The 10,335-nt window shown below is 32.7% G+C and overlaps 1 protein-coding gene and 1 long non-coding RNA gene across 8 annotated transcripts; both read left to right on the top strand.

Moving 5' to 3' along the window:
* The first annotated feature begins 828 nt into the window (after nt 1-828).
* On the top strand, nt 829-3,128 carry PRORP2 (proteinaceous RNase P 2). The gene is made up of 5 exons (XM_079056859.1): nt 829-1,837; nt 1,914-2,188; nt 2,290-2,410; nt 2,514-2,582; nt 2,696-3,128. The coding sequence occupies exons 1-5, from the start codon at nt 926-928 to the stop codon at nt 2,867-2,869; spliced, it is 1,551 nt and encodes a 516-aa protein (XP_078912985.1). The 5' UTR covers nt 829-925; the 3' UTR covers nt 2,870-3,128.
* Nucleotides 3,129-6,901: 3,773 nt separating this feature from the next.
* On the top strand, nt 6,902-8,919 carry LOC145121025 (uncharacterized). Of its 7 annotated transcripts, XR_013714468.1 has the most exons (6): nt 6,903-7,169; nt 7,255-7,750; nt 7,869-7,964; nt 8,050-8,116; nt 8,195-8,444; nt 8,568-8,919. It is a non-coding gene; the product is annotated as an uncharacterized LOC145121025 (long non-coding RNA). The 7 variants fall into 7 exon arrangements; XR_013714467.1 differs by having other exon boundaries at nt 6,902-7,169; nt 7,255-7,964; XR_013714465.1 differs by having other exon boundaries at nt 6,902-7,750.
* The last annotated feature ends 1,416 nt before the right edge of the window (nt 8,920-10,335 follow it).

Here is a 10,335-nt window from a genome sequence, read left to right as displayed (position 1 = left end):
AAATAGACAACAGGAAGAAGGAAAAAATATCGATGGTTGGCGGGATTTTCTGAAAATTGATTCTCACCACTCGTTCGATTCATTTTCTCAGACGACAGAGGGACATGAGAGAAAGACCTAGATGCACGTGAATCATGATATGTTCGCCAGTGGACTAATCATTCTATTTCCAAGTTTCCCTAAATTGTTTGGATTTTGATTTATTTGACTAAACTACCGGATATGCAGGTGGTGGAGTTTTTAGATAATATTTTATGTTGTTTTTGCAAGTTTCGGTGACGATGTTCATGTGGTATAGGGTGTAATGGTGGAAGTTGCAGTGACGACAGGTTATGGTAGCGATGATGGGTGGAAGTGGTGTCGAAGAGGGAGGTGGTGTTGGGATTTCTTGGGCGGAGAGGATGTGGGATTTGCAGGTTTGAAGATCCAATCTCCCAAAGTGAGATCCGATTTGCGGGTTTGAGGATAGAGCTTGAAATCCAGTTTTGTTTCAGAGCCTTGTGTTGTGTATGTAATCATCGGAAACACAAAGGGGCAGAGGTGTACGACATAATGGGAATGGAGGGACGGTGGCCGGAGAAGGAGGGGGTGTCGATGATGAAGGAAGAAAAGAACGAGCGGGACCCACACGTATAAAAAAATATTATAATAATTTAGTTAATAATAAACAATAAATTAAAATAATGCATAAGGGTATATTTATTGATCTTTTCATGTTGGTGGGGATCAAAATCGCAATAAAAACTTAAACATCAGGGACCGAGTTAAAAATTTATTCTAAAGACCAACCATACATACTACCCAAAACCATAGGACCATTCATATAATTTAGCCTTCCTAGTTGATTATCGAAACATATTACAGCAATTAGGGTTTTTCCTTTCGGTTACCTCTGTAGTCTGTAGCAAGGAGAACTTACTCAACAATGAAGAATCAGAGGAAAAAGATGGGTAACAACAAATCCCCAACACCGGAATCCAAATTCCGCTCTGATTTCAGCATTTGCTCCAAAGAGAAAGATTTAGCCGGCGCAATCTCCCTTTTCGATTCTGCAGTTTCTCAAAACCTGAAACTCAATCTCCACCACTTGAATTGCTTCCTTTATATATGTTCCAACTCCATCGAAGACAATAAAGACGTTGCAATCGATAAAGGCTTCAGCATTTTCAATCACATGATATCGAGCAAGATAAACCCCAATGAAGCCACTATCACAGCCGTTTCTAGGTTAGCCGCAGCAAAAGACGACGCTGATTTGTCATTTGAGTTGGTTAAAAGTTTGCTCAAGTACAATGACAAGCCTCGGTTGCGAACCTACGATCCAGCGTTATTCTGTTACGTGAAGAAATCGGATGCAGAAAAGGCGTATTTGGTGGAGAAAGACATATTGAGCATGGGGTTGTGCTTGGAAGAACCAGAGATCGCTGCATTGCTGAAAGTCAGTGCTGAGACAGGAAATGAAGAGAAGGTGTATGAGTATTTGCATAAGTTAAGAATGGGTGTCAAATGTGTGAATGAATCAACAGCAGAGATCATTAACAATTGGTTCAAAGGAGAAACGGGGGAGAAAGTGGTCAGTCGTTTGAAAGACTGTGATATGGGTCGGGTTAAAGATATGGTTTTGAAGAATGGAGGTGGGTGGCATGGGCTTGGTTGGATAACGAAAGGCAAATGGGTGTTACAGAGAACAACCATCGATTCAAATGGAGTTTGCTGTGCTTGTAAAGATCAGTTGGCTTGTGTCGATATTGGTAGAGAAGAAACAGAGAAGTTTGCACAGTCGTTAATGGCGTTGGCCATTGAAAGGGAGACCCGATCAAATTTTACTCAGTTTCAGGTGAACAAAGTTTTCTTTGAGATCACTGGTTGTTGTTATTCTTACTAACTATAAACTTGCATTTCAAATACTGAAGAATTGGCTCGATGAACATAATGATTTTGAAGCTATAGTTGATGGAGCAAATATTGGACTTTACCAACAAAACTTTGCAGAAGGTGGATTTAGTGTTTCTCAGGTTGAAATTGTGGTTAAGGAACTGTATAACAGAAGCAAGAAATGGCCACTTGTTATTCTACATGACAAGAGAATTCGTGCCCTTTTAGCTAATCCTTCAAATCGAGAGCTACTTGAAGAGTGGATTGAAAGAGGAGTTCTTTATGGAACACCAGTTGGATCAAATGATGACTGGTAATAAACTAACAATGTTTAAAATTGACTTTTCTTGTTCATGTTATTTGTAATTAACTAATTATAATACTTTTTTTTTTTTTTTTTTTTTTTTAATATAGGTATTGGCTTTATGCTTCTGTAAAACTCAAGTGTATGCTTGTGACAAATGATGAAATGAGAGACCATATTTTTGAACTTTTAGGAGGCAATTTCTTTCCCAGGTGGAAAGAAAGACATCAGGTATGTAAATATGTTTTGTTAATTTCAAAGAGTTTGACTTTTTTTGACCATTTTAAGATACAATGTTAGTTAAACTTATGTTGCTTTGTTTTCCACTATAAAGGTTCATTACACCTTTCCAAAAGGTAAACTTCAACTTCAAATGCCACCACCATATTCCATTCTTATTCAGGTATTACTTTCAATCTCTAAATCCGATTCAAAAAACTATAAAACATCACCATTTGATTTCATTTTCAAACTACAAAATTGTGGCTTAATATAAATCAACATTCATTGTATCAGGAATCTGAAAAAGGAACATGGCATGTGCCCTTAGTGAGTGATCACAATGATGAGTCATTAAGAACATGGCTTTGCATTTCCCATTCAGACCTCTGTAAAACTTGTTCTGAAGAAACTTCCAATACACATGTTGGTATAACTGGTAAAAGAAAAGAAAGATCTTCATCTCCTTAGAAACTTGGATTTTTTTTCACATTTTTGAATGTCTTTTTAACTAATTGTTTTTGTCCGATTTTGTTGTATTATCTGAGATGTAATGTATGCATAAACTAGGGATGAGAATTTGGTCCGAAAACCCGAACCGAACCGAATTAGACCCGGATAAGCAATTCGATTCGGTTTTCGGGTTATTCGGTCCGGGTTACCCGAATAAGGGCTTATTTGGGTCCAAAAGGACCGAACCGAATATGAAAAGTCACATTTTTTTTCCTAACACGATTTCTTATTCGGTCTTCTTTTCTATCGATTGTTACCCAACAAAACCCATGTAATACACCAAAAAAATCAACGAAATCGAATTCGATCATCCGTATTACACCAAATCGACAGTAGCGTATTACACCAAATCGACGAGTCGACGACATTACTCTTTGATCGATTGAGGTTTTTCTCATCCTTGCGACATTACTCTTTGATCGAAAGTTGCGGCTGCTGCCCTTGCGACTTGCGATAACCTGGACTCATTGATCGATCATCACTAGTTCAAAGTTCATACTTCAAAGTCCATTCACGATAAGAAAAAAAAGTCGGCCCTTGCGTCTGGAAAAAATAATCGTCTCCTCATCCTTGTTTTCTAGTTTCTAGTGTGATCAAACTCCATTCAAGTCATGGAAAATTGGGTTCCAAATCAAGAAACTCAAGTAAGTATTTGTATCTTAATCTACTACTCAATCTTTCAATGTGTTATTATGTATGTTACTCATTGAAATTTGAATGTGTTAATCTATTACTCAATCTTTTAATTTGTTTCTTTAAAAGATTTGTTATGAAATCATAAGCTACAAAAGTCATACAAAATACAATATTTATAATCACATTCTAAATGTTATTTGGGTTATCCGGGTTATTCGGCTCCTTAATCATCTTGTACATGTTATTTGGGTTATTCGGGCCGGAACCGAACCGAACCGAATAATACCCGAACCGAACCAGTATTGCTTATTTGGTTCGGTTTTCGGTTCATACAATTACCCTTATTCGGTTTATTCGGGTTCGGGTCGGTTCGGTTCCGACCCGAATAACATCCCTAGCATAAACTATAAGCTTTATATGTTGCTTGTTGGCTTTTTGGTTTGTGGGTATGATATGGGGAACTGATAGCATGACAGCAGTGACGGAGGCTCATGGAGGCCAGGAGGAGTCATGGCCCCCCTGCTTTTTTGGTTTCTAATACCTTTAAATATGTTTATTTATTAATTCTAATCAATTCAATGACTAATTACCCTTCCAATTTTAAGTTTAGTAGCGTGGGTTGAAGATAGGAAATTACAACCAAAAGTCAAAAACTCACACACTGGATCAAAATTAACCTTCTTTCGTTAGGAAATTAAGTAAGAAAACTATATAAAAAACAAATATCTAATCTCTTTTACCATTTTTACATAATCTTAAGAAAGCAGTAAACCCTACAAACTTATTGCCGCCGCCGGAAAAGAAATTATCAAACTCACCAAAAGAGTAACACCGTCGCCGGACTAGCTCGTCTTCTTTGTGAACTCTTTGTCTCCTCTCCGCCGGTCGCCAATGTGATCTCCTCCATATACTCTCCCTCGTCTCCGAGCGGTCGCCAGAGTATTCAACACTAAACCTCGTCGTGTGCTCTGCCTATTGTAGCTTTCTCTAGTGTCTCCTCCGCCTAACTAAGCTAGTATGTAGTATATTCCCTCTCTTTTTCTCTTCCTTTCTCTCTATCATTATAAATGAAAAATATTATATATAGTCATCTAGTAGGTGATATGAAAAGACCAACCTAATAGATGATGATATGAAAAGACTAAACTAAACTGTAAATCTGCAAGACATTAAGCAAAAGATAGATATTACCTTTTCTTTATTTTGAAAAGTTTGATAACAATAAAAATATCACTTAAATGTATATTTATAATTTGAGAATGAGAGTGAAATAACTATTATGTATTTTACTTTATTAATACCAAATTCACAGGAAATTAATTATGCAGTGATTGTAGATTGATATTTTTGATTTTAGATGAATTTAATATTGTTTTTAAAATAAAAATTTATATGTTGGTTTTCATCCAGAGTATTCAATTTTTTATTTTTTTATTTTATTATTTTTTTTTGTTAAACTATATACGTTATTTGATATTTTATAAAATTTAAGTTAGTTGTTATCAAACTATACATGTTATTTGATATTTTATTTTGTTGTTTGTTAATTATTAGTTAACTTGATATTTTATTTTGTTGTTTGTTAATTATTAGTTAACTTTGCAAGGAAGTATTATACAACAACATCAAAAAACAATTATTGTTATGGGTTTCTAGGAAGAAAACCTCAAAAAACTACTCACAAATGTTTTGGTTGAAAATTTCACGATGTTCTTGAAAACTGATCTAAAAATATTCATCTTGAATTGTTGTAGTTTTGAATCAAATAAAATTTGTTTATGTAGTTATGTTTTGAAGCGTTTGATTTCGTCCCCCTACTTTTAATGTTCGTGTTCAGTTCTACTTGATTGGAATATATATCTATCTGAATACAAAAGTTATTTAAAAAAAAATTATGCTGTTATTTCAATTTAATTCCAATGGAAAAGCACGAGAAGATCTCAAAATGTGAGAAAGAAAGGAGTAGCATATTTTTGCAAGAATTTATTCTATCTAAATAAATTTATATTTCTTTTTGCAAAGAACTTTTTTTTTTTGTTGGAATAGGTTTTAAGTTTTAACTATGGGGTTCTAATTTTTTAAGATGAAAAAAAGCATAGTTTCGACTTCGGAATGGTTTTACGGATTTTAATTTATTTTATGAGAGAAACAAATCACATTGAAATCAGTAGGTTATTACCCAGCGTCAAATAATCGTTTTTTTTTAATTTATTTATTAAAAACTACCTAGTTTTTATGGTTTCCACACATAATGGTGGATGTATAATAACCCCATATTCAGTTCGCTCATACATATGATATATTATAGGTACCTCCGTGTGTAACCGATGCATGGCTAAGTTTGAATCTGAAGCTCTTATAAGAAGAAAGAGCTTATTTATGTTTGGTTGTATCCTTAGTATCTTCTCAACAAAAACTGCAGTATATAAACATAAATTAAAAACTATAACATATATGCTCCTGTGACTAAGATAGTTTTATTTTCAAGATACTCAATAATGCTTTCCGTTTCCATTAGATATCAGACGAAGAAAGCTTGTAAATAGCCTTTACAATTAACACATGTTATATAGGTCTAACGGTTGGTTGGTCTAATGAATAAATGAGCAATGAATTGCAGTTGGAAACAACTTGTTAAACAAACCAAATGTGGGATACTTAATTATGCTGGTTCAAAAGAAAGGTTATTATTGATATAATTGGCCTACACGACTAAACCAATTTAAAAAAGTCCAAAAGCTGTAATGGCCCAAGAAAGTAATAAGAAGTAAAATGCAAAAACCTACCATTAATAGAAAATTTAGCCTACTAATTACCAAGGGAGGAATTTCTGTTTCATTTACTTTCTTTTTCTACCGATAAAATTATAGTAGAATTGTAGGACACTAGGTGTAAAACCCGTGTATTACACGGGTTTATTAAAAAAAATAAAATATTAAAATATAAATAATAAGTATTTTTTAAAATAAAATTTTGAAATAAAAAATGAAGAAACATATATAATTGCAATTTAGTATAACATTTGATACTTTACATATATAACTATAAGTATTACGTGACTTTTTTAATTTTAAAAATTAGAAAAAATCATAAATTGACATGTAAATATTATTTATTTAAAAATTATCACAAAATGACAAGTGTCAAAACTCATTAAAGATTGACATGTGGCAAATTATCTTAATTTATTATAGTAGAAGAAAATTGATGGTAGCACAAAAAACTAGGTTTATATATTCTAAGTATCTTTATAGTGTGGGCCAATCAATTTAAAATCATGGATAAAAGTAATTTTGTCATTTGAATTAAAGGTAAAATAAATTCCATAATTAATCTCTTATAATCATCGTGCCATCCTCCTGTCTCTTTAAAACAGTCAACAACATCGTATTTTCCCATTCGAAATCCCTAACCCTCCTGCGATCGGAAAAAAGAGGGCCAATTCTGGCAGTGATACTGTTGCCCACGAACGTTTGCTCCATTCCAATATTCCTCTTATTTTTCTTTTATATGAATAATCCTCAGTGAAAACCGAGATAACGAATTGGATACTATATAGCGTCGCGTTTTTCCACATCCTGCTTTTCTATTTCCATTTCGTTCAAATAATTGGAAATCAAAGGTAATTTTTTTTTCCGAATTGACGGCTTACCTATGTGTTCATCGTGTCTTGCACAGATTGTGATGCGAAACTGTGGTGGTGTTAGGGCGTCCGGTGGTCGAATATGATAAACGCTAGTCGCACATCAAACTCTTATACCCAAAGCCTTCATTCCCGGTGACCAAGGAATACAGCCACAATTTTGCTAGAATAAAGCCAAAGCCAAGGATAGGGCTCAACGATGATCTGCAGGGGTTTAATTGGAGTTATGGGTGGTTTCATATAGACCAACATCTGGTGGTATCTTTCCTACGATGATGATTTTACAATCTAGGGCTTTCTTTTGTCTTAGGAAATCAACCTGAATTGGGTATTTTTCGATTCTATATATCATTTACTACTGATTACCAGATTATTGAATTTTATTGAAACCATGGTATGTATATTCCCCCTCTCTTATCTCCCTCTTTAGTTAAAGCAACGAGGATTCCTCAATGGATGTTTCAGTGAGAATCCAATCCTCAATTTCAATAAAACTGATTATATTTCACCTAATTTTAGATTATTGGTCATTTCTTCCTTCATTTTCGTCCTTCCTGCAGGTCGGTTCCATTATTCAAAATTTGATCTTGTTATCTTTGGTTGGTTTTATTCCTTGCCTATGTCAACTAGCTTGGATATAAGTATTCATATCTTTTTCCTATTCATGGGTTTTTGCAGGAAAGATTCTACTTTGATGATAATGTGTTACCAAGTTTTCAGAGTGGGATTCCTTTGCTTAAAAGTAGGCTTCAACAGCTCCCTAATTCTGAAAATGTAATGCTCTTTTCTTGGCAATCAATTTGTTATATTTACTACAACCCTGAGACTGAGTATTTCTCTTTTATGAAAAAAAAAATAGATATCAATTGTTTTCTAGATGACGTGCTTGGAAAATGTTTCATAAGCAATTGCAACATTTCCTTGTGGTATGTGAAATAAGTTATTTATTTTTATTTATTTTTTATTTCTTTTTCATTGTTGGTTGATATTGTTGTATGTGGCAGATTATTCGTGTCCTTTGATAGTGAAGGAAGTAAAGAACAAAGCTCCATTGGAAGTTATTATTTAAAGATGATATGGACAAATGGATTATTCGAGTTTATCAAGGAAAAGAAGGACCCCAATTTGTTCTTATCTTAATGTACTCTCTCTTTTTTCAATTGTAGTAACTTTTTATGGTTTTCTTTTTCTGTAATAGGCAATTGCAAGATCCATGTCTCAAGTTATGGATGAACATGTCTATTCTGTCAGTTGGTATTTGTCTATTCTGTCAGAATGTCTGTTATAAATGTATTCCATTAGAATGTGTTTATATGTATATAAATAATTCGTTAGTTCTAATCTTCTTATTACAAACAAATTGGTTCATTTGTTCAGGATTCTTAAAGAAGATCAAGTGACGTGGAAATTTTCTATTATGGTTGGAATAAAATGAGCTTGCAAAAATAATTTTTCTAAAGTGTATTTTGGATTCGAAAAGAAGATCAAACGCATTTTGGATTCTGGAATAGGATCAAGTGTATTCTGGATTCCGATAGAAGATGAAGTCGTTACAAGAAGGAGATGATGATTCTTACAACAACTTCAAGAATGTTCTGGTGATAATCAACAATTTTAGAATAAATGTAATTTATATTCATAGTTGTATTCGTTAAAAATAAATGTAATTAATGATTTTAGTAATATTGATAATATCATAATAAAATGTTTTTTTTCAATATAACCATAATCACATTCTGTTAAAATGTCCGAATTATAAAATTATTATAAAAAAATGTTAGATTTTTAAAGTTAAGAGAATTAGTTATTCCATAAAATCTGCAATTTTCCTATTTTAAATTTATGATAATTGATTAAAATACCCTTATCATGAAATTAGATGTTATTTTTCAATTATCTTTAATTCAATAATATGTATTAAGCATTTTCTTAAAATAACTAAAATTGTTGGTCCACAATTAATCCTACATCTACATAATAGATAGTTAGAATATAATAACCTAAGCTTATATTTATATATATATATATATATATATATATATATATATATATATATATATATATATATATATATATATATATATATATATATTCTTTATTTTAATTTTTTGCAATTTAACCATTAGAATCGGCTATCATTTACAACTTGGCTCAATTAGTAGTTTACCGCAAAAAATAGCATGGTTCGATGGTTAAATTGTAAATAAAGTGTCAAGAGTGTTTTTTTTTTGTCAATAGAGCAAAATATAAGTAATTTTTTTTTCAATGCATAATAATCTTTAATCTCAAGTCTTATCTATTTTAAGATTAAATTACAATCTATTTTTGTTGAAACAACCATTACAATTTGTTTATTTTTAATATATGATAATAAATAAATATAATTATTTAATTATACTTCTATTTAATAAAATATAAAAGTTGATTAAAATGTAAAAATATATTGTTATGCAATGTATCGTTAGTTTTTGATATTAAAACTAAATCAAAATTTGATACGAATAATATTCAAATGCCAAGTTGTAACACTCATAAAATAACGTCCCAAAAATTTCATTTTAAATCATTAAATAGACGGTAGTTATCAAAACATTCCATCAAAAGCGTGAATCATATATTCATAAGAATAAAAATCAGAGTATCCATATCAAAAACATATGTAAATATATCAGAGTAAACATCCCAAGCTAAAACATCATGGCGTGCAATGCAGTCATCCCGAACTCTTCCCTTTGCTACCGGAAGTACCTGAAACCAAAACTGAAAAATGTAAGCACGAAGCTTAGTGAGCTCCCCAAACTACCACATACCATAAACCTAATCACATATAAACATATCATGGGCCCCGCCCCTTCATCGGGCCCCACCAGGCATCAGACAATGTCCGGCATCGGGCCCCGCCCAACATCAGACAATGTCCGGCATCGGGTCCCGCCCGGCATCGAGCTGAGCTCGGCATGCATATAAACATATCTCAATACACATAAAATATCACATAACATAACATATAAACATTCATCCGGCACCGCCCGACATCAGACCGAAATCCGGAAAACATATAAACATTCCTCGAGCATCGCCCGACATCGGACCGAAATTCGGAAACATACAAATTACAGACACATGCAAGAATCACAAAGACATG

Source organism: Lactuca virosa, chromosome 6 (genome assembly GCF_052849685.1).
Source record: "Lactuca virosa cultivar CGN04683 chromosome 6, Lactuca_virosa_CGN04683_v6, whole genome shotgun sequence".
Lineage (NCBI taxonomy): Eukaryota > Viridiplantae > Streptophyta > Magnoliopsida > Asterales > Asteraceae > Lactuca > Lactuca virosa.
Note: the sequence above shows the minus strand (reverse complement) of the source record. Positions and strands in the feature narration are given on the sequence as shown.

Excerpts from the sequence above, each read along its gene's own strand:
- PRORP2 (XM_079056859.1), top strand. The coding sequence starts at position 926 with ATGAAGAATCAGAGGAAAAAGATGGGTAACAACAAATCCCCAACACCG. Across the intron at positions 1,838-1,913 it reads CAAATTTTACTCAGTTTCAG|AATTGGCTCGATGAACATAA; the intron begins GTGAACAAAGTT and ends CAAATACTGAAG. Across the intron at positions 2,411-2,513 it reads GGTGGAAAGAAAGACATCAG|GTTCATTACACCTTTCCAAA; the intron begins GTATGTAAATAT and ends TCCACTATAAAG.